Raw genomic sequence first — 24,389 nt, forward strand, 5'->3', positions numbered from 1 at the left:
TAATTTGATTCGATCCGGAGCATTGAGAACTCTGCTAAATCAAACATGAGGCACTACCTGCTGTGGTGACTGTTTATGAAAAGGAAGCAGCCAAAAGTAAAAGCCAAAATAAAGAGTTTGCATATTTATTTCATCAGTCTTGTTCATATATTCAGTTTATTCCTATCAGGATCACAAACAGGATCAGAAGTTGTAATGAGTGAATAAAGTATGACTGCAGATTTTTCTTCTAGCTGTACTGCCTGACCTTTGACCTCATGTGTTGATGACTCTTCACCTCTGTCTCCTCTCACAGGGAGAAGATGATCTGCAGGATCCTGCTGCTCATCATCCTCACCTCATGTGTCTCTGGTTAGTTTACAGCTTCACTTTATGAACTCCAAATAAAGCTCAACAACAGATTTGTTCCAGTTCTCAGTGTGTCTGCTCCTCTCTTTCCCTCTCTGTCTCCTCAACAGGATCATTTGTAGTCAATGTGACACAGACCTGCTATCAGGCAGAGGACAACCACAACATCACACTGGAGTGGACGTTCACCACCAAACCTGACAGATCCACCAAAACTCTCAACATCCTCTTTGAACTCTTCATCAATGATAAAGTCTCAGTCCTGTATCATGTTCATGAAGGTGTTGAGGTGTCAGAGTCTCAGGATGCAAAGTTTTCAGGACGAGTCCAGAGTGACAAAGACGCCCTCAGAGAAGGACGAATCAGACTGCAGCTGTCCAGACTCAGGACTGATGACTCGGGTCTGTACCTGTGTGAGGTCAACACTGATTATGGCTTCAGTGTTGGAAGATATTGACTCAACGTGACTGGTAACCTGATTTAGTTAAACTTTTTTTATTAAGTGGTTTACAGTCAATTTGTTTATGATGTTTATGTCTAGGATGATGTATGAAAACATCTCAGTCAAAGAAATGTCATCCTCTGAAAGGTGAAACCTGCAGATTATCAGTCAGCTACTCTAGCCTTAAACTTGTTTCACCAGTTAATCTCCTAAAACTTTTGCCTGTTCGTCTTAACATAGCAGGCTAAACCTGGTAAGGAGAATTATACAGTTTCTCAGTCAGATTTGCCTCTCGCTCCTCATGTCCAAATCTGAAAAAAATAAGGATGGCGACGGTAAAAACACTCAGATCAATGCTTCGTAACAGGCCTTCACTAAACAATAGATGATGTAATGTCATCGTGGCTACCTCTGTCTTTTACATAGTCCATGAAGTAGCCTTAACAGAGTTTACAAACTAAGGGCTGTTTTATTCTATACATTAAAGTTATTATTATGAGATTTTTGTTATATGATCTCTAACTAACACTATGAACTGAACTATTATCAGTTTAATTCTGATGTTTAATGTTAATATCTTCATGTCATTTACAGCAGTTTCTGACCAGCTCCAACCTCAGAGACCAACAACAAACTCAACAGCAGAAAATGGGGGAATGATTGGTTTCTACATTTCAATGGGAGTGTCAGCAGCTCTGCTGGCTGTGTTTGTTATACTTTTATTTTATTTCAGAAATAAAACCAGGATGCAGAACCCTGTAGCAGAAGTACAGATGCTGAGCTTCTTATAGTAACATCCCATCAGTACTGACAGGAACCTACAGTCCACACATCTATCAGAAAGATTCATCACAAAACATAAAGCTTCAGACACAAGTTTACTCTGCTCTAAACTCGTAACCACCAGATGACATTGTTGATGTAACAGCAGGAGAGATTTGAGTTAGCTGGTTTAACACAGAAATGAGTGAACCAGTTTCATCTGTAATATTAATGTAAATTTTGTTTATTATTGGTTATTCTTTTTACACAGCTTACAAAGTGTGTAAAACCCAAAGCTGCTGTTCATTCATGTGCTGTGTGAATACCTGCACCAATGAAATAAATGACTGGACTGCATAATTCCAACTTCAGCTTCATCAACTTACAGAAATAATCCAACCGCTATAAAGAGGACTTGTTTTTTTACTGTGTTTAGAAAATCTCAACAGCAGATTTTATGTCCGCAGCTTTATTTTCATGCTGCTCAGAAATTCTGAAGGAAAGTTTACAGACTAGATCTTCATAATGTGTGTGTGTGTGTGTGTGTCTGTGTTATATCTTACTTCCAGTCAAAGGTCCGGACACACCTTCTCTTTATGATGTAGTCACCTGAAGTGGTCTAAGGAGCTTGGAAAGAAACCATATCGTGTGATTTCCTGAGGTCAGATGGCCCAGGGTGTGAGTGGGTGTTAAGGCGTCTGGGAAGGGATCCCAAAACTGGTTTATAGATGGGAGACAGTTGGTGTCGTTCAAAGACATCTTTGAACAGAGGAGGGCCATCTGACCTCAGGAAATCACATGAGAGGGTGGGGCTAGGTTTCACAATAAACTCACCCGAAACCCTGGCTGATTGTGACCCACACCCGTTTTCACACCTTGGCTCCTGTGATTAGGTAAAGGATCTTCAGGGGGTCCTTTTGTCCTTCTTTGGGGGGGGGGATACTCCCACAGGGCTTAAATCTGAGACTCTCCACCATTTGACCCTAGAACTGAAGAAGCTTCTCGGATGAGAGGTGAAACTTCTTCAAGCAACTTAAAGAAGTCCAGACTCTTTTTCTTTCCAAGCTCCTTAGACTACGATGACCTGGATAACTGAGACCCTTCACAGACATGTCACCTGAAATGTTTTTTTCACTTCACAGGTATGCCTTGTCAGGGGTCATTTCTGGAATTTCTTGCTTTCATAACTGGGTTGGGACCATCAGTTGTGTTGTGCAGAAGTCAGGCTGGTACACAGCTGACAGCCGTATTTGACAACTGTTAGAATTCGTATTACGGCAAGAACCAATCAGCTGAGTAAAGAGAAACAACAGTCAATCATTACTTTAAAAACTGAAGGTCAGTCAGTCCAGCAAATTGCAAAAAATTTGAATGTGTCCCCAAGTGCAGTTGCAAAAACTATCAAGCGCTATGACGAAACTGGATCACACTAGGCCTAAACCCAATCAAGATGGTTTGGGATGAGATGGACCGCAGAGTGAAGGCAAATGGACCATTGAGTGCTCAGCACCTCTGGGAACTCCTTCAAGACTGTTGGAAAACCAATTCAGGTGACGACCTCATGAAGCTCACTGAGAGAATGCCAAGAGTGTGCCAAGTAGTAATCAAAGCAAAGAGAGGCTATTTTAAAGAATCTGAAATATAAAACATGTTTTGAGTGATTTCACAGTTTTTTGTTTACTACATAACTCCATGTGTGTTCATTCATACTTTTGATGTGTCAATGAGAATCTACAATGTAAATAGTTGTGAAATTAAAGAAACAACATTAAATTGAAAAGGTGTGTCCAAATTTTGGACCGGTTGTGTATGTTTTTTTTTTTCTTCAAGTTATGGAACTAACATTCTTCCTCTTGGACAGATGACGGTGCAATAAGCTCACCAGTAAAAAAAACAAAAACATTCCCTTTTCTTCTTTCTTCTTCAGTCTGTCTTCATTTTGTAGTTCTTTCACATTCTTATCTGACTTTTTACCTCAGGCCAAAGAATTTTCTGTGTTATTGAGTCATAAAACTGTACATGGTTCAGAGATACAATAATATTATCTTAAATTATATTTTTGGCAGTGCACTGGACAGCTCAAGTCAGCTCCTTAAATGAAATAACGCTGGTATTTTTAAATCAAGACTAGCAAAACTACAAACAGGAGGTGGAACAAGAACCTTCTTGCTGTGAGTTTACAGTACACACCAGTGAACCACCATCCCACTTGCACCTCTTCCGCAGATGGTCACAGTCACACACCAGAATCAGTCTTCAACCTCCTCATTAAATCTGATGATGTCTGATTTAGCATTAGCCCAGATGTTCAAAAGTGCCACTGGGCAAAAGAAAAAAAAAAGTAGAAAACTCCTGTTGAGCAAACTATTTGTATGTTGATGTGACTTTCCCATCTGGTGTTTACAATAAACCAGCAAAGCAGAGAGAGAGGAAAGAGAGATGGTGATATGCAACCAGAAGAAAAAAACTGCACTTTGATTTCCTCTGAAAATATTTCACATTTTAAAGAATTCAGAGCATCAGAAAATATTTTCTGTCAAAGGTAAATTCAAGTGACGACCTCTTTGTTTTTCCTAAAAACAAACTTAACCACACTCATGTGTTGCTCCATAAACTATCAAAATCTTTTCTAATAAACAGGAGAATGTTTCTGTTACTGATTCTGTTCGGTTTTAACTGAATCCATGAATAATTATTTCCATTAAAACCCAAAAAACAGAGTTAAAGGATGGCTGCATCAAGTCTCATGTCTCAAATTTATACAACATTTATACAACCAGGTTTCCAGTTACAACATTTTCTCCTTCCTTCTGTTTAGCATACAGCCTCAGGGTCTCTATCTCCTCCTTTGGCCAGCTTATTATCTCAGCAGGGTACTTGATCACGGGCAGGGCGTAGGTGTTGATAGCCCGGAGCTTGTTCTTACCATTCAGCTGACTGCTCAGGACTTGCCTGACCCTCTGCAGGTACTTGGTAGTTGCAGCTTTCCTAGCTGCCTCTTCATGGTTCCCATTTACCTATGTATCCCCAGATACTTATAGCTGTCCTCTATGCCCATTCCGATGTCATTGCTGTATAGCCTGGTAGTGTGGATCAGTGAATCGATGTCTTGTTCACTCTTTGCATACAGCTTGATGTCGTCCATGTACAGGAGGTGGATGACAACTGCTCCATTCTGTAGTCTGTACCCGTAGTTTGTCTTGTCAATGATCTCACTGAGGGAGTTCAGGCCTATGCAGAACAGCAGTGGGGACAGAGCATCTCCTTGGTAGATCCCACACTTGATGGTGACTTGTGCTATGGACTTAAAATTGACCTCTAGTGTTGTCCGCCACAAGCCCATTGATTTCCTGATGAAGGCTCTTAGGGTCCTGTTGCTCTTGTATAGGTCTAGGCATTCCAGGATCCAGGTGTGGGGCATAGGCTTTCTTGTAGTCAATCCAGGCAGTGCACAGGTTGGTCAGTCTGGTCTTGCAGTCTTGGCTGACTGCTCTGTCTTCCAGTAGCTGGTGTTTTGGGCCTCTGGTATTCTTGCCAATCCCTTTCTCTGCCCTGCTCATTTATTGACCTATATGCCTGTTCATCTTTGCTGCTATGATGTGTGACAGGAGCTTCCATGTGGTACTGAGGCCGGTTACTGGTTGGTAGTTGGATGGGACCGGTCCCTTCTGGGGGTCCTTGAGGATCAGGACCATCCGGCCTCCAGTTATCCATTCTCTTGTCAACTAGCAGCTGGTTCATTTGTGCTGCCAGATGCTCATGGAGTGCATTCAGCTTCTTCAGCCAGTAGGCACGAATCATGTCAGGGCCTGGTGCTGTCCAACTCTTCATACTAGAGATCCTTTCTTGGATGTCTGCCACTGTGATGGTTACTGGACCCTGTTCAGGGAGGTTGTTGTGTTCTGCTCTCAGATCCACTAGCTACTGAGCATTGCTGTTGTAGGTTGCATCATTCTTCCATCTGCTCTTCTATCGCCAAGTACTCTAACACAAAATACAACAGGCATGTAGGAACTGAATATATGGCAACAAAAAGAGTACAGATTAAGTGAAAATATTTTTTATTTGATTAAAACAAAATAAAGTTAGGTATTCCTTCTATTTTCCCTCACCGTGGTTGGCCCCTCCCTGAACTGGTGTCTCTTCCTGTTAAAAGGGAGGTTTTTCTTTTCACCATCGCAAATTCCCTATGCATACCGGGGTCATCTGATTATTTGGGGCTTCTTTCTAACATTGTGCAGTCATTACCACGCAAAGGTGGGCAAAGAACAAAAAAACGACAACTATCATCGACATACCAACCCTCAGCATAAGAAGATAAGGGGGTAAATGGCACAGATGGATCAGTGCAGGTTTGCTACAAACATGTAAGTAAAACATTCTCTATAAAATGTGTTAATAAAATGTGACTATTTAGACATAATCTTTATCACCTCTGTAGCAGATCAGAAAATCCAATATTTGATCTAATCCCTGGAACCTCTTCTCCTAAATTTCATTTGCTGATTTCTCACAGCTCCTAATTTCTCACAGCATACAATCCTCATCAATAGAAGGAAAAATAATTCTTTACTTGATAAAAGACTTACATAAACACACACTAAAAACATATTTTGCCAAAGGTGGATGGCTCAAAGTTATGAGGTTAAGAAGCGAACGCAATATATTGCTGTGGCTAAATAAGAAATTTAATTGACGAGAGCCAAACTTCACTGAACTTAAACTCGAGCGTCGAAAGCAGGAGCTGCATGACAAAAAAAAGCATCTGTGTGTCTATACTAAACAGTGCGCAGATACAGATCTATAAAAGGGCAAATACATCTTTGTATGTCTGTGTGTTTAATCTGATCTTTTGGATAAGATTTAGCTAACATAAACTAATGTAAGTCTATTAGCTAGTAAAGAACGAGCCAAACTGGTGATGTCTCGTTCTTTACTAGCACAATATGGTGCTAAACTTGTTTTTAAAACTTGAACTTCAAGCACCCTTTTCTTAAATCTAGCTTCATAGACCGAGTTATATCTGTGCCAGTTATTTAGAGCATGGCTCAATGGTGTGAATTAGCCTGTGGAGCTTTCATGCCCCCTTTAAGACCCATTTAAGAACAATACTGTGTGCTTTTGGTGCACAACCTGTACACTAAAGCAAAAGCAAGTCAATGCTCTCTGTAAAAAAAATACTTTATTTTACTTGGGGCAACAATATAACAATAAGAGGTGCTTTATTTCTTTAGAAATTAGACACTAATGTTGTAAACTAAGGAAAAATATTACAATCTTGTTATGTTTACTTAATAGTAGGAGATACAAGGATTTATTTTCTGTTTATGCATCAGTATGACCATATGATACTCTTATACAGTGAAGTCCCACTTGGAAAAGGTCTTTCACAGCTCACACGCATGCTTCCTTTTGACTGCACTTGGTTTTTAAACTGTAATCATTATTAACAGTTAATGCTGCTTCCTGTCTTTGAGTTTATTCACCGAATAAAAAATAAGGTGAGATAAAATATGCTTTATTTAACCCAAAAGCAGGGAAATCATTGTGTTATAAATGCCAAATTATTAAAGCTCTTTATATTGAGAAACCGTAGAATCCCTCCACCTTTCTTCTTGCCTCTCAGATTAATGTCTCTGTCCACTCAAAAAATTGTTCACACCATAGTCCAGGAAGTGTGGGTGCAGTGCCTTGTCCATGATTCACATCAAACTGCAATGCGGATTCTGTTCCCCAGTTTTGTTCATATCATTGATCTCTGATAGCTGCTTAGTTCTCCAGTTAGCTTCAGCTCTGAAACCATGTTGTGTTCACTTCAAAGCAAACAGGATATGCACTGCCAGAGTGATGATCTAGCAAAGAGTCTTGACTGCCAAGAGTGTGACAAAAAGAACCAGAAAAACAGGAAGCTTAAGAACACTTGTGCTGGCAGCTGTTGCAGCAGTCTACCACGCAGCACTGTGGGGACTTGACTGACAACTTTTCTTTTTTACGTTTTTCATTTTGAGAATAAGACAACATTTCTAAAAGTCAAAATATTATTTCAAGAACAGAATCAAAATATCTACAGACAAGATGTTTCAAATAAAGTTAGCATTAGTGCCGTTCATGGCCGCTGTACCCTGTACAATATGCTTTGTGCAATTTAACTGATGAAACTATATATCAAATTCCCTTTTGATAACCATCCATCCATCCATTCGCTACCGCTTATCCTTTTCAGGGTCGCGGGGGGCGCTGGAGCCTATCCCAGCTGTCATAGGGCGAGAGGCGGGGTACACCCTGGACAGGTCGCCAGTCTGCCGCAGGGCTAACACACAAGGACAGACAACCATTCGCACTCACATTCACACCTAGTGGCAATTTGGATTTTCCAATTAACCTATCCCCACAAGCTGCATGTCTTTGGACGGTGGGAGGAAGCTGGAGTACCCGGAGAGAACCCACGCAAACACGGGGAGAACATGCAAACTCCACACAGAAAGACCCCGGCCTGATGTTGGAATTGAACTCAGGACCTTCTTGCTGTGCGGCAACAGTCCTAAACACCGTGCCACCGTGCTGCCTCCTTTTGATAACAAGTAAGTTATTTCTCTCTGCATATGAACACAATGTGGTAATAGGTACAGAGAAGAAGGACTTTGAAGTGATGGTACAGAAAATTACATCTGTTCTTTCTTCCTTAAACCCCACAGCTGTTATCCCCATGATATACACTGATCTTCATTTGAGTATTTTTAAGTGAGAAAAATACATCATACTGCATATGCATTATATATGAGGAAATTAAACCCTAAATCACTAAATGTAGAATTATTTGCTTCTGAAATATCATTTCTATCAACTCTTAGTTCAAAGGCTCAATTTAGAAAAGACACAAATACTGAAAAAGATTTTCGAAAGCAAAGAATCAGCATTTTAACATCTGATTTTTTTTCTGATTTTTTTTTGGTCTTTTTTCATCTTCTAAGTGTAATTTTCTTATAGTGAGCTTTTTTTTGCTGTTGTTTATTTGTTAGTTTGTTTTTAACATTAGCACAACTGGAGCAGGTAAGAAAGTCGTTGTTGGTTTGACTCATTTGGTCAGGGACACAGTAGCGGTGTTTCATCATGTTGTTGATCTGTAATATACAACACACAACACCACAGTCAGGCAAAATCAAATGCTGACATAGTCAAACATGTAGATGCAATAAAAGTTTGCCAACGTACCGTTTTAAACCATCATGAAGAAATTTTATTAAAAGTACGATGGTTCCTGCATTTGCAATAATTAAAACTACAGCCAGAACAAACAGCACCGTTTCCTCCTGACTTGTCTTTCTTCCCGCCAGTTGTGGATCTAGAAAACAAAGGATTGTTTTTGAAAACAGTACATACAGTAATGAGTTCTCACCCTGCATGCTGTAACCTCTACTTTCTGTAACACATGCATGGCTTGTACTGTATGTGCCCCAAACCCCCCCTGCATCATTTTCCTGAATTACCTTCAGCATCACCTGCACTCAAAATCTTCATTTTGTCCACCTTTATTTTCCTCACATTCATGTACAGAAACGCAAAACCTGAAAAGAGAAAACTAAATTGTGACATATTGATTTATTCAGTGAAAAATGGAAGTTATTGTTTTAATTGATGTGTTTTACAAAAATATTTCTGACCATCTTCTTTATGGATGAGAAATGTTCCACACCAAAATAAATATTTGAATGTTACTTTAAGTTTTATCTTTATTACATTTCTATAGTTTTTTCTATAACTTTTCCTGTCAGTGCAAATCATTGTGGAGGTTATCACAACCGTAATGAAGACTAGACATTTTTAAATTAAATAATTCCACAATTTACTATAAATTTATGACACTGAACTTTTTAGACGAATAAAAATAAAATTTATTGAAACACTCTCTGAATGCAGCTCCTCAGATCTGATTTACCTTTTGGTGGTCCAAACATTGGAGGTTTGAGTGAGACATCACTGCTGTCTCCATCAGAAGTTCGACCCACACTCAAAACAAAGTTTTCTGAGGATGAAAATCTGAATGTTTGTTCATCTGCAATATAAATACAGCCCAGTCCTAAAGAGATACAGGAGTCAACTTACCATTTGTCTCGAGCCTCCATCTCTTCAGGCTGTCGTCGTAGTCGGCAGCCACGTCACACCTGTAGCTTCCAGAGTCTTCAGCTGTGACTCTGGACAGATGAAGTCTGATTCGTCCTCCTCTCAGAGCGTCTCTGTCAGTCTGAACTCGTCCTGCAAACTGCTCATGCTGAGACTCAGAGTCCTCCACTCCTCTGATCATTTTAAACAAAATCTTAGTGACGTCTGAGTGGAAAACACACATCACGTCAGCCAGAGACACGTCAGCTTGGAGCTGACTGTCCAATCTGATGGTGATGTTGTCGTCCTCCTTGGCCTCAAAGACAGTCGCAGTCCTTTTCAAAACAAACGTCCCTGTTGAGAAGACACCACCTCATTATTGTGTGTTCATTTATCCTTTTTATTTATTTATTTATTTGAATTTACCAAAAGATAACTGTGTCTAAATGTGGACACTCACAGACAGAGGACGCCAGGCCGAGAAACAGAAGGATCCTGATCATCTTCTCTCTGTCAGAATGAATCAGAGGAAGAACGTTTTAATAAATATCTTTTTTTTAAAAAAGACAATAGAAATAAAAGTGAAATATTTCACATTTTTCACCAGCTTAAAAACCACTGAGTGATTTCCCCACACAGAGTGTACACAGACACCGTTTCTGTGCAGCTCACCGGCACATGAATTAATGTACGTCTATGATCCAAACCATGATCATAATTCTGTGCATGTTTCAGCTACGAGATTTAAAATGGTCTGTTGACATCAGAGTGAAGTGTGTTTTCAGTATTACTCCAATAACATGTTTAGATGTTTTTAGGCTTAGTTTTCTACCTGTTCTTGCGTTTCTCCGTCTCTGGCAGCTGTCTCTACGAACCATGAGCTCCTCTCTACGAACACGGAAGAGCATGTAAAGTTTTCCTGTTGACTTTACTGGGTGCATTACACTTAGTGACCTGTGAAATTTAAAAAGAAAAAATATCAGTGTTATTGATTTTCATTTCATCACACCTCACAGACAACAAAACTGAACATTAGGCAACAACGATCGGTGCTCACCAGAAAATTAAATGAAGTAAATTCAGAAGGCCTCAAAGGGACAATCAAGGTCACTACTCACTGTCGGTTTAAATCTCCTTCCTGAAATTTCACAAAAATATATTTAATGAACTTTTTAGACAGATTCAGATTCATTTTGATTTATTTTGTTGATTTTTTTAAACAATTTGTTAAATGGTTTGGCAGCACGGTGGCACGGTGGTTAGCACTGTTGCCGCACAGCAAGAAGGTCCTGAATTCAAATCCACCATCAGGCCGGGGTCTTTCTGTGTGGAGTTTGCATGTTCTCCCCGTGTTTGCGTGGGTTCCCTCCGGGTACTCCGGCTTCCTCCCACCGTCCAAAGACATGCAGCTTGAGGGGATAGGTTAATTGGAAAATCCAAATTGCCATTGTGTGAATGGTGTGAATGTGCGAGTGAATGTGAGTGCGAATGGTTGTCTGTCCCTGTGTGTTGGCCCTGCGACAGACTGGCGACCTGTCCAGGGTGTACCCCGCCTCTCGCCCTATGACAGCTGGGATAGGCTCCAGCGCCCCCCGCGACCCTGAAAAGGATAAGCGGAAGCGAATGGATGGATGGATTGTTAAATGGTTAATATAGTTTTCTATTTTCAGAGGTGCACATATCCGCAGGTGCGCATTCGCTGTCAAAATAAAAGACGCGCACCAGATAAGAAGTTGCAACGCGTGTTTGCGTACATAAGATTTTCTGGAGGAGGACAGACATTTGTTTAGAACTCTTAAAGATGTCGAAGAAGCAAGCTCCTTTAAGCAATTACTCTGGTGTTCCTCCACCTCCAAAGAAATGTCAGAAGGAGTCCAAACCACAAAAGAAGCGCGTATTCTCGGAAAAGTGGTTGCAGGAGGCAAATGATGAACGCACAGAGATTTGGTGCAGAATATGCCGTGAAAATCCCACTCTAGCGGACAAAAACAGTGCCTTTTATATGTACGCGAACGCGCGTTGCATCTTCCTATCTGGTGCGTGTCTTTTATTTTGCACATAAACATTCAGTTTTCTGTTTTTTATGATAGGAAAAGCCACAAGCCTCGTGTTTTTGACAACAACAACAACAACTAAATCATTATTATTATTATTATTATTATTATTATAAACTCTTATTGACACTGTAAACACCGCTATGCCGCTATTTACTTCATGTTGCGCACTTTCATAAAACCCCCTTTGGGTTTTCATGTTTTGTATCACATGAACCAACTAAAAGCTGTTTGTCTTTCTCTGTCCTTTTTCTGTGAGATATTTGTTTTGTTTTGTTTTTCATCCTGTTTCCAATCTGATGAAAATGAGCCCACGTAGCGTATTTAAACAGTGAGTGCAACAGAAAGTAAACAACAGGAGCACACATGTTCACACAGGATGTTTTAACGTCAACTTACTTGTTTGTAAGAGAGCGATCGGCGATCTGTCCACTTTCTATCACATCAATTATATCAACTGATGATCAGCTGGAAGAACAAACAACACTCTGAATGTTTCGGATGAAGCAGAATACCACGAAGTGTTCAAACTGTTAATCCCAGTCACATCCTCTTTACAGACTGTGATCAAACGTGTTCATTATCGGACATGTAACATTTTAGTCCTGCTACTTTACAAAGGCATTTTAAGAAAGAGATAAAAACGTAATAATAATAAATAAATATCAACTGCAGTACAAAACAAAGAAGAATGACACAGAAACACAGCAAAACATACTAAAAGATCAAGTTCATACTTCTGTTGTCTCCTCTTCTTCCCGTTGGTAGCTTTTTATTCGCTTCAACGCGTCGTTTTGCTTCAGTTCTATAATAACACAACATAACTTGTGTACAAGACTCCTCCTCCTATCAGTGATATCATGATATACTGGCCAGTCAGCATTCATCTGTTGGTTTTTTTTTTTCTTCTTGTTTGTTGCCGTGTGTGTTTTAGTTTCACTTTCATTTTGACTTAAAGCACAATGACTCATGTCAGTAAAAGCTGGATCAGATCAGCTGACAAGCTGTTGCGCACTTTATTTAAGTGTCAGAGTCTCACTTGTTATTTTAGGAGGTTTATTTGGATCATCACAGGCTAATAAAGTGTTTTTGGATCCAAAAACTGTTTAAAAACTTTGTAAGGAAATTATTTTCACATAATGATTTATATTTATATTATTTATAACTCCAAATGTCTGCAAAAACAAGAGTAAGGACATCAGGGGTTAAAGTGACAAAAGAAGCAAATGCGTAAACAATCTTTCTTTTCTTTCACTTGTTAACATGTGACTGCAACACTGAGTTATTAAAGAAGAACCACACACTGCTCAAACATGTCCTGAAATGAACTCAACTCACTTTAAAAATGGCTTCTTTATTTATTTTACCTCTTAATACCAGAAGCCTGGAAACATCAGAATCAACATTAAAAAAACAAAACAAAAACAAAACATCAGGCAGAATTGGTGTCTAAATGTAATATGTTAGCTCTGAATTTCCAGAAATCAGCATGAGGATATGAGGTTGATGTTAATAAGGTTGAAAAAATCATATTCTGAATCACTTCAACAAACACACAATCACATTGGATTTTAACCTGAACACTGTGACCATAAACTGCAGTGTTTCACCAACGTAAACATTAATAATACAGAGTTAAGTTTAGAAACAGGTATCGTCGTTAGACTACAATTAACTGAGTACCTACATAGGCAAACCCAGCATTTTGACTATGTATTGTGGTCTCATGACTTTTTCTTTTGTATCAGCTGCTGTACCACTTTATATTTAATGACATCACTTTGAAATAAATAAAATCTAATTTTGTGAAAAGACATTTTCCCTCCTCTCTATGTCTTTTGTCTTTTTCTTTTGATCATCTTTAGAAGTATTGAGCACTCACTGTCATACACTTATCGTCGAGGCTCCGCTGTGTAGCAGGCAGAGTGGGATCCAAATGTGAGGCTCGGAAAGCAAGACAAAAAACCCAAATGCAGCGGTGTTAATGTAAACATAACATAAGGCAGGAGCAAAAAAATCACACAACAAAAACCTAACTGGACCCACATGAGGAGGACCACACAGGTCCATCAAGACAATTTTCCCAAGAGTCAGATCATGCAATGCCCTGAGAAACTGTGTGGATGGTTGGAAGGATTTCCAGGAGAAAGCCTCCCATCTCTAAAAAGAACACAGCCACACAGCTAGGTTTGCAAAGTTGGACAAAACACATGAACAATGCTTTTTGGACAAATAAGACCAAAGTGGGGATATTTCTCCGCAACTGATAGCCCCATGTTCAGAGAAAACCAAACCAACACAAACAAATCATACCAACTGCCTGTGCGGTGGTGAAAGGGAATGATTTGGGCTTGTTGTTCAGCCACTGAATCTGTGCACTCTGTAGTCACTGAATCAGCCATGCACTCTCCTGTGTAACAAAGTATTCTACAGCCAAATGTAAAGACATCTGTCCAAAAGCTAAAACTTGGCTTAAACAGGGTGATGATCCCAAACACACCAGCAATGAATCAAGAGGCTGCAGTGGCCCAATCAGACAAGACCTCGACTGTGTAGCGGGAGCTCAAGCAAGCTGTACATACACAAATGTCAGCAAACCTCAATGAACTGAAGCAGCAGTGCAAAAAAGATTAGGTTAAATCCAACAATGTGAGATACTGATAAAGTCATACAGAAATCAATCACTTAATGTTAATTGAAACCAAGGAAGCAGTTTGGTGGAATAGAGACTTATATATGATTCATTTCCAACTACAGCATCAGTATTCTTGTCAAATAGATGCTCTTCTTTAATAAACAAGATAGATACATGTTTATTAAATTTTAATTATAGCTATTATGCCATTTTGTTTTGTTTCTATCTTGAATTGTTCTTTGTTCCTTTATATGGATATTGAGAATTCTTTTATTCAATGTAATGACTGAATTTATTTTCCATTCAACTGGAAAATGGCCCAGTTTATTGATTTATTGTCTTAGGGCAGGAGGGAGATATTTTTATGTTGTTACATTTCATGTTTTAGAACTTCATTCTCTTCCACTTGTCCATACCAGGGTCATGAGGGTAGCTTGGATAGGCCCTATTCAGTGTAATTCAGTTTTATTTATATAGCACCAAATACGAGCAACAAGGTGCTTTATATTGTAAGGTAAAGAACCTACAAAAATACAAAGAAAACCCAAACAACCCCAAAATCAAATGACTATATGGGTAAGCCTGTGGTGAGGCAAGGTAAACCCTGGACGGGTTGCCAATCTTAGCAGGGCTGTTTAAAAGCTAAGTTTAAGTTTCTTACATTTAAAATGATCATTTATGAAGAAAATGGAGTGTCTGTTATTTAGTATTATGTTTTTTTAATTGTTCATTCAGAGAATACAATCTAAATTTCAAGAATAACATGGACTTAGATGAGCCCCGTTGTTGACCTTGTGTTATCATTCTCTGTAGGTTTATAATTGCACAGTCCACAAACAGAATCGTGCTCATAAAAAGTTGGACACAGCCCTGCACCACAGGCCTTGGAGTCCTGTCATACTGGTTTCTGGACATGTGTACTGTGGGTACTGTTGCCACCTGTTTGTTATGTGACAGTGAATCCTGAAGCATTGGCAAGTTTATTGGCATTGCCAGGCATGACAAAATAAGAATGAACAATGAAGGTAGGGTTGGACCTCAAAGAGATACTTTGTGTTTTCTGGGGATCTTAAAAAATGGTTTCCTGTCCCAGCATCCAACGGGTATCTGAGTGTCACATCTGATGTAGTGTTGTTGGATTTTAAACATATTGTTCAACAAACTGTGTCTGTTCAGAAGGGAAAATAACACATGTAAAATAATATTTACATGTCATTCTTTCAATGTAGATCTTATTCTCAAAATCAACAATTACAAAAAGATAATACTACTCAACAACCCAGCCTAAAATTATAGTGCAATTGCAGCGCTGGGGTGGTTAAGATCAGTGTTTCTGTTCTGGGATCCTTTTAAAGTACTGCAAAGTCAGTGACAAAAGAGTGCATGCAGTATAATTTGAAACTGCTGACTCCATGATCTGCTTTACTTACATATATTTTAAAGAAAAAAAAGTATGTAATGTATTTGGGAAATGGACACCATAACTCACTGGGTCTATTATGTTTTTTTCTAAAATAATTTGTTTGACTTAGAGCTAAGAATCAGTGTTGTAACATCACATATGACTTTTCTGTTTTTTCCTCATTTGAAGGAAATCTTACAGGTGCAAAGATTCCTTTTCTTTTACTTATATTTTTTATTTTTGTATTTATTTTTTAAGCACAGCAGTAGAATTAAATTAAATTAAATTCACAACATTAACAGGCAGGGAAGTCACTGTTGATTTAAGTCGTTTTATTACAGTGTGGACGTTTCCATGTGGTGTTGAACTGTAACAATAAACAGGACAGTCAGACTAAATCAAACAAGGACAAATGAGTCAACCATTTCTATCCAAAGTTTGCCAGTGTACCTTACCATCGTAACAGGTTACAAAGACCTCTTATGAAAAGTACTACAACTCCTGCAGTTGCCACATTTAAAAATGCCATTAGAACAAATAATGAGATTATTTCATGACATGCCCTTTCTTCTGCTGGCTTTGGACCTGCGTGGAGAAAACAGACCATAAAATAAACAATTTTATCAAAGCCAACAAAAGGGACGTAACAGTACAGGCACAGAAATCAGCCAATTGTGAAACACAAAAAGGAACAAATCTGGAAACTAAACATTGTATTTAGACTTTAAGGGTAAGAATTGGGCTTGTTGTGCAGCAAGAAAGCTCTGTGATGTCACAGTTGGCAAATCTTTTTGCAGTTGATCAATGAGTAAACCCACCACTGTCTTTCAAAGGAAGTCCTGAATTAACTTCAGTATCACCTGCAATCAAAACTTTATTTTTGTCGTCCACCTTTATTTTCCTCGCAATCATGTGCAGAGACGCAAAACCTGTCCAGATAAAACAAAGGTAGAAACAGGAAAACTTAAACAATAGAAACAGAAATAATAATAATAATAATAATAAACTAGGTTCAAAAGTAGATGTAATAAAAAGACAAAACCAAATACATCAATCAAAATGACATGCATCTATTCACTGAAAAAAAGTAAGTTGTTATTCTTTGTTTTGATTAATAAAGCATGAAAAACTTGATTATGAATAAGAAATTCTGCCTAAATGATAAATGATTGCATAATGTACATCATGTTATTTAAAATTATATATCTATAACATGTATTTCCCGTGAGATGTCGCCCTGTGTTCATTACATGCTTGTTTGATTGCATGGCAGCTATCACAAATGTGATGAAGTTCAGACAATTTTAACTTAAATATGTCACGGCGGGGTAGTGAAGCAGTGGACCCAAATCCAGACAGAGAAGAAGACGGAGCGGAGACTTGAACCAAAAGCGAGCTGTTTTATTTAGGCTGGTAAACATGAACAAAGGCAAAAACAGGAGCAACAACTAAACTGGAACCCATACTGGGAAAACTAAAAGACAACTGTGACGAAACATAGAGACAACTATAGAGACTATGATTTCTATGACTCGGCGTGGTAACACAGACGTTCTGACAAAGACAGGCTAAACACACACAAGGGATGATCAGAGGAAGTGGAAACACATGGGGAAACAGCTGACACTAATGAACATAATGACACCACAGGGGAACTATAAAACTAAGCACACTGAACAAGGGAACACTAGACTTCCAAAATACAACAGGAAACACAGAGACGCTGGCATGACATCACAAACCAGACAACATGAAATACGCAGACAACAAATACATGACGAACTACCTAGAGAAGACCAGAACAGACTTACAGAAGAGGACCTAGATGGACCTAAACTAGAATACACTCATCTAAAACCTACAGAACTACACATATATTTATAATAAAACACACATTTACAAAAAGCACTCAAATTGCTGGGTCATAGACCCAGCCCCTGACAGAATAATTCCACAATTCACTGTAAATTTTGAACACCAAACCTTTTAGACGACTAAAGTGTGATGTGTTAAAAAGGGTACTCAGAACTGTGGATAAAGATTGGTGATTTACCTTTTGGTAGTCCAAATATCAGAGGTCTGAGTAAGACATAAGTGCTGTTTCCATCAGAGGTTCGACCCACACTCAAAACAAAATTTTCTGAGGATGAAAATCTGAATTAATGTTTGTTCATCTGCAATATAAATACAGCCCAGTCGTAAAGAGATACAGGAGTCAACTTACCATTTGTCTCGAGCCTCCATCTCTTCAGGCTGTCGTCGTAGTCGGCAGCCACGTCACACCTGTAGCTTCCAGAGTCTTCAGCTGTGACTCTGGACAGATGAAGTCTGATTCGTCCTCCCCTCAGAGCATCTCTGTCAGTCTGAACTCGTCCTGCAAACTGCTCATGCTGAGACTCAGAGTCCTCCACTCCTCTGATCATTTTAAACAAAATCTTAGTGACATCTGAGTGGAAAACACACATCACGTCAGCCAGAGACACGTCAGCTTGGAGCTGACTGTCCAATCTGATGGTGATGTTGTCGTCCTCCTTGGCCTCAAAGACAGTCGCAGTCCTTTTCAAAACAAACGTCCCTGTTGAGAAGACACCACCTCATTATTGTGTGTTCATTTATCCTTTTTATTTATTTATTTATTTGAATTTACCAAAAGATAACTGTGTCTAAATGTGGACACTCACAGACAGAGGACGCCAGGCCGAGAAACAGAAGGATCCTGATCATCTTCTCTCTGTCAGAATGAATCAGAGGAAGAACGTTTTAATAAATATCTTTTTTTTTAAAAAAGACAATAAAAATAAAAGTGAAATATTTCACATTTTTCACCAGCTTAAAAACCACTGAGTGATTTCCCCACACAGAGTGTACACAGACACACTTTCTGTGCAGCTCACCGGCACATGAATTAATGTACGTCTATGATCCAAACCATGATCATAATTCTGTGCATGTTTCAGCTACGAGATTTAAAATGGTCTGTTGACATCAGAGTGAAGTGTGTTTTCAGTATTACTCCAATAACATGTTTAGATGTTTTTAGGCTTAGTTTTCTACCTGTTCTTGCGTTTCTCCGTCTCTGGCAGCTGTCTCTACGAACCATGAGCTCCTCTCTACGAACACGGAAGAGCATGTAAAGTTTTCCTGTTGACTTTACTGGGTGGGCTAAAGTGACACTGTAATGCACCTGTATTACAATGACCTGTAAAAGGAAAAAAGAAACGAAAAACAAGTTTAGCTCATCAGACCGGACAGGATAAGGTGAGCCTGAATCCTCTCTTAGTTATGGAGCAGTAGGCCTAGGCTGCCGTGGGATTCCCATGATGCATTGCATGTTTCTTCTTCAGTCACCTCTGTTTTGCTCACTGTGTTTATACACCTCCTGCATTTAATTATTAGTTATTATTAATCTCTTGGTGTCTTTTACAGCTTGTCAAATAGTCACGCAATAATAGTAATAGAGATACTTTTATTATTATTATTATTATTATTATTGTTATTATTATAGCCTAAGCATTAGTAGCACTGTAGACACCACTGTGCCGCTGTTTTCTTCCCGTTGCGCACTTTCATAAAACCCCTTGTGGTGTTTCTTGTTTTGCATCACATGAGCAAACTAAAAGCTGCTTTCCTGTCTCTGTCCTGCTTCTTCTGTCATGGTAGCTATTTGCTTTTGTGACGCTGCTTGAAACTGATCATGGTTTGCCCACATACCATACGGTCTTTTTTTAAAAGGCGCCTGCATCAAAAAGTAAACAACAAAAGCACACACGTTCACACAGGATGTTTTAAAGTCTACTTACTTGTTAGTAGGAGAGTGACCCGCAATGTGTCCACTTTGATTTAATAAGCTGAAAGAACAAACAACCGCCTGAATATTTCAGATAAAGAAGACGCTTCAGCTCACTGTTAAACCTGTCTATTCAGACACGTGACAAACACAAAGTGTCCAAACTGCTCATTCCAGTCACACCCTGCTTTACAGACTGTGACTAAACATTTACATTACAGTAAAACAGAGATGCCATTTTTTTGGACCTGCTACTTTACTACCTACACTTAAAGACATTTTATAGATAAATAAATAAACCATGCACATAAAATAACAGGTGCATTGTTTAAATGAAAAAGGAACACAACAAAGCCTACTCGAGAATCAAATGCAAACTCTTGTCGCTTCCCCTCTCAGTAGATTTGTATTCAGTTGGCTTTACTTTCAAGCCACGAGAACATAAGATAACATATACTCAGCACTTCTCCTATCAGTGAGGTGAGGCATTAGTGGTAAATGACCGCTCATGTCTTTGTTTATGTTTCATCTCTTCTTTCAGTTTTAGTTAAAGGTCAATAACTCCACTGTACCAGTGAACACAGCAGTAAAACTGGATCCGAGCAGCTGACAAATTGTTACGCACTTTATCAGCCTCTTAAGCCACCAAAGAAAAACATAAAGCAGATCCAATGAAGAGTAGATATAAATAAAATCATTGTGGTTTTATCAACGTAGAAACAAGAAAGCCTTCTCAAACATGAGAGCGCTTCTTGTTTTCAGTTTGCTTTAAAATGAAGCTTTGAATCAATAACTGTTCAAGGATATTTATGACACTGAACACACGCCACAATCTGAATTTCAATAAAAGTGACTTTGGGTGTATGCTTGTTGTTTTTTTGCTTGTTGTTTTTTTTATTAATGATCATGTCTTTAGTCTTACACTTAGTGTTGCTCAACTGAATGCAGGACTAATCACGGCATTTGACAAACTCAGCAAGCACTGGGCCGTGGCTGGATCTATTTTCCTGGAGCAGCCTGAAAGTTGTCTGCATACTTTAAAATGGCCCTATTTTCAAACTTACTCTAACATATATTTGTATACATTTGTATATAGGATAAATGATAAGGGTGAGTGCACAAATCCCTGTCGAGGAGCAGACCTGGTTGGACAGGACCCTATTTAGCTGGACTCTTTGGGTCCTGTTAACTAAAAAGTCAAGAATCACACCGACAAGATTTTTATTCATGTTCACAACATTTGACTACAACAAGTGGTTCACTAAGAAAACTCAGCTGACCTCCAGCTCAATACCTGATACCAGACCGTGACCCCACCATCGCAAACCTGCATCTAACATGGCAGTAAAACTAAAACCAGTACCTGACTCTTTGTCGTGTCTCTGGATTCCCCAGCAAATGACTGAAGGCACAGAGAGGAGGGTAAAAGGTGTTCCAACAAACTATATTTCATGTTGGGGTTCTTACATTCACAGCATGGAGCAATTTTTACACACACAGACAGTGAAGGTCACACACTTGAAACACAACATACTTGAGGAGTCGTCAGTCCCTTATACTAGTGCCTGAGGAGGCTGCAGTCATGTGTACTGTAAGCGCTGCTGTCACCAATTTGCTTTGAAGCTGTTGTGTAATTGCTGAAGCAAAATTCCTGTTGGTGTCTGTATGCATGACAAACTAGACCATGAATAGATGCTTTCTGTTTGTACTGATGGAAACTCTGAGACGGATACAACCTCAATTTCAGCTTCAAATAAACAATGTTTATAACATCTATATTATATCTATAGATAGATAGATAGATAGATAGATAGATAGATAGATAGATAGACTACAGTCAGTGTAGCAGAGGCAGGATTTGATACAAGAGAGCATTACAAGAGCTTGTAATGAAGCACTAGCTTCACTATTGAGCTGAGTTTGGGTGGGGCGCTCAGTAATGACATTTCCACACTGTGTTGAGCTTTCTAAGCTCAGATGTTTGGAAACACTGCTCCAAGGTGTGGTTGGGTCGAAACACACGTCATGTAAGCATGGCTAATTGCGGTATTGGGACTTCACTCAAGTTTCAACATGTGGTGTACCTGCTGCTTCCAGGCAGGCGAGGCACGGGGAATAACCTTTTCTTTTATGAACCAGAGGTTTTGTTTTTTTTGTTTTTTTTTTTTTGGGGGGGGGGGGGGGGGGGGGGGGGTTAACGCCGCACACACATGTAAGGAATAAAACAATATCTGATCTCATTATTGTTTTTGCTGTGGATTGTAAAGATCAATACAGACTGTTCAATCCCTGAAACCCAGAGTGTCATTAAATAAATATTGGCACGGAGAGAGAGAGAGAGATGTGCTCTGTGCTGTAAATTTATTAAATGATCTGAAAAGAAACTTTCAATGTCACAATAAAAGAGGCAGACATTTCTCAGTTCTATTTTTCTCTATTGTTCCTACTTTCAATAGAAAATGCTCTATAAAGTGTGTTGGGAAACCCAGCAGTACCACCTGGTGGTGAAGAAGTTAATTACAGTCACAAGACCTGTTGCCTTTCCAGCTCCGATTTAATTGCTGACTCTGCGGCTTACCGTACACTGGACATTTTCTTCTACCACACACACACACCCCATGCATATACACCCCATGTCCAGCATCATTTCTATGAAGAATAAACTATTTAACCCTGACATCCCTTCTCCTGACCCCGATCCTCGTGTTGGATCCTCTAACAGGAAACTAAGTCCATGCTGATTCTGCTTCAGCCAGCTGCACTTAATGTTTGAGTTTCCTCCACATACGGCTCAGTCAGAAACTGAAGGACGATTCATCCTGCAAAAAAGCAAGAAAAAAAATCCATTAATTGCACATGGTCTACTTCGTACTAACTCTCAAGAAAATATTAATATTATTATATTTTTTTTATTATTCCAACTGTTGTAACGTGAAATCTCATACATGCAGGTTCAATCTGAATAAATCATGCCCATGTCACCAGATATGGCTTCCAGAGCAGTAATATACTACTAATAATAATAATAATAACAATAATGAAGTTTCTTTATCCTACTTGAACAACCTCTGAATGTGTGAGGTTGAAAAGCTGTTGGTCAGTGTGAAATGGACTGTCGCGATTAAATCCGGGCGTGTTGCCGCTTGTTATAAATAGAAGCATCAAAAACATCCATTCAGTAGCAACAAGTATCAGCCAAGATGTTATAACCTGCAGGCGCCTCACCTGCTTGGAAGCAGCAGGTAAGCGAGGCCACCTGGCGAATTTGTGGTGGAGTGCACCAAAACCGCAATTAACCACAATCACGTGACCTGGGTGTTTCCAACTATACTTTGGAGCTGTATTTCCAAACACGACACAGTCTCATTGTTAGTACAGCTTAAGGGAATTTAACAGAGCAAAAACAAATCAAAACCTAAGAGTAAAGTAAACTAAAAACACAAACAAGAAATTCAAAACTGCAAAATTGTCTAACACTAGAGACTAAATAAAAAAAAAAGATAGTAAATAAAATCAAACAAAAAACATCGAAGAATTAGTTTGATTAAAAACCCAAAGTACCTGAAAAATAAGGAGAAAAGGAATTGAAACCGGTTACAGCCAGTTAACTTCACATTAGTGATGTGTAAGTTGTGAACGAAATGGCTCTTAAATTTGTTTAAAAGGAAGAAGCTGAAAATTGAAATAGTTAAAAGTTGAACTGTGAATAGTTCGTTTTTGAGATATGATTTATTTATTACATTTTATGTGGAGTGAATAAATTATATATATATATATATATATATTATATATATTTATGGTGCCCCTAGAGACAAAGCACGTACAAACTCCAAAACACGTACAAAACACAACAGAAGTGCTCCACGATGCTGGGCGCAGTGTTGAGCTTTTGTTACCTAGTGGCTACACAAGCCAGCAAGTACCAAAGACCAGATTTGGTGTGTGGTAGTAACAGGTAAATGAACTTTTTTTTTTTTTATTATTTGAATATATATGAGTGCTTGTGTATAAATACACAAACCATACAAGTATGCTTTCAATTGTGTAATTTAAGTGATCTAGTAGCTCTGCTTTGGAAGTATATTTTATTGTTTGTTTTTATTGTATATATTATTGTTAATAATAAATTAATTAAAGCAACAAAACAACCTGAAGGAAAGAGCCGGCTCTTTTTGGTGAGTAAAGCCGAAAGAGCCGGTTCTCTAAAAAGAGCCGGAAATCCCATCACTACACATAGTTTCCCAATTACGATGGAAATTTGAACGGCTGGTGTTCTGGGAATCCATCCTACCCGTTGTTTCTGAAATTAATTCATGAAATTAATTCAGTGCCAAACCATCCTACCTTTGTCAATGTGACCTACAAGCATACTTTAACAGCTAAAATTTAGTGGCAAATTGTCCTACCTTTGTGAATATGAGCTAGAAACACACTTTAACAGCTAAAATTAAGTGTCAAACCATGCTACCTTTGTGAATGTTACCTACAAGCATACTTTGACGGGTAAAATTAAGTGGCAAACCACCCTGGCTTTAAGAATATAAGCTTCAAGCATACTCTGATGGGCAACGTTAAGTGGCAAACCGTCATACCTACTTATATTTGTGCTGGAATTCCTCTGTGACTGCAGAAATGTGCATAAACTACTTACGGTAGGACGTTTTGCCAACGTAGAAGGTTGTCAGAACACCGGTTTGATCAGCCAGATCTGTTATTTGTCTCACGCACATTAGACAAACATTGTGAGTGTGGATGTTTTCCTAGTGCCCTTGAAAACAGCTGAATCGTAATAGATCACGTCAGTCCCGACCATTCCGCTTGATGCCCAAACAACACTGACAAAGGCAACCTGAACTCTT

General features: G+C 38.9%; 2 protein-coding genes across 2 annotated transcripts; both read right to left on the bottom strand.

Moving 5' to 3' along the window:
* Positions 1 to 7,826: 7,826 nt before the first annotated feature.
* Positions 7,827 to 11,378, bottom strand: LOC146674130 (uncharacterized). Its single transcript, XM_085402359.1, has 8 exons — positions 10,710 to 11,378; positions 10,485 to 10,606; positions 10,113 to 10,162; positions 9,656 to 10,006; positions 9,489 to 9,575; positions 9,040 to 9,117; positions 8,765 to 8,894; positions 7,827 to 8,673 (listed from the first exon to the last, which is right to left on the bottom strand). Exons 3-8 carry the CDS (start codon positions 10,153 to 10,155, stop codon positions 8,661 to 8,663), a joined length of 702 nt encoding a protein of 233 aa, XP_085258485.1. The 5' UTR covers positions 10,156 to 10,162; positions 10,485 to 10,606; positions 10,710 to 11,378; the 3' UTR covers positions 7,827 to 8,660.
* Positions 11,379 to 16,070: 4,692 nt separating this feature from the next.
* LOC146674131 (uncharacterized) lies at positions 16,071 to 19,668 on the bottom strand. Its single transcript, XM_085394295.1, has 7 exons — positions 19,544 to 19,668; positions 18,798 to 18,942; positions 18,425 to 18,474; positions 17,968 to 18,318; positions 17,797 to 17,883; positions 16,604 to 16,672; positions 16,071 to 16,328 (listed from the first exon to the last, which is right to left on the bottom strand). Exons 3-7 carry the CDS (start codon positions 18,465 to 18,467, stop codon positions 16,195 to 16,197), a joined length of 684 nt encoding a protein of 227 aa, XP_085250421.1. The 5' UTR covers positions 18,468 to 18,474; positions 18,798 to 18,942; positions 19,544 to 19,668; the 3' UTR covers positions 16,071 to 16,194.
* Between the last annotated feature and the right edge of the window lie 4,721 nt (positions 19,669 to 24,389).

The sequence above is a fragment of the Rhamphochromis longiceps genome, linkage group LG3 (genome assembly GCF_057381845.1).
Source record: "Rhamphochromis longiceps isolate RC_006_pf linkage group LG3, R_longiceps_female_GT1.1, whole genome shotgun sequence".
Taxonomy (NCBI): domain Eukaryota; kingdom Metazoa; phylum Chordata; class Actinopteri; order Cichliformes; family Cichlidae; genus Rhamphochromis; species Rhamphochromis longiceps.

What these genes read in the sequence shown, in the direction of transcription:
- LOC146674130 (XM_085402359.1), bottom strand. Translation starts at nt 10,155, where the DNA reads ATGATCAGGATCCTTCTGTTTCTCGGCCTGGCGTCCTCTGTCT. An exon ending in CGGCCTGGCGTCCTCTGTCT is followed by an intron (nt 10,007 to 10,112) that starts GTGAGTGTCCAC and finishes TCTTCTCAACAG; the next exon opens with GGACGTTTGTTTTGAAAAGG. An exon ending in GAGTGCAGGTGATGCTGAAG is followed by an intron (nt 8,895 to 9,039) that starts GTAATTCAGGAA and finishes TTTGTTTTCTAG; the next exon opens with ATCCACAACTGGCGGGAAGA.
- LOC146674131 (XM_085394295.1), bottom strand. Translation starts at nt 18,467, where the DNA reads ATGATCAGGATCCTTCTGTTTCTCGGCCTGGCGTCCTCTGTCT. An exon ending in CGGCCTGGCGTCCTCTGTCT is followed by an intron (nt 18,319 to 18,424) that starts GTGAGTGTCCAC and finishes TCTTCTCAACAG; the next exon opens with GGACGTTTGTTTTGAAAAGG. An exon ending in ATGGAGGCTCGAGACAAATG is followed by an intron (nt 17,884 to 17,967) that starts GTAAGTTGACTC and finishes TTTCATCCTCAG; the next exon opens with AAAATTTTGTTTTGAGTGTG.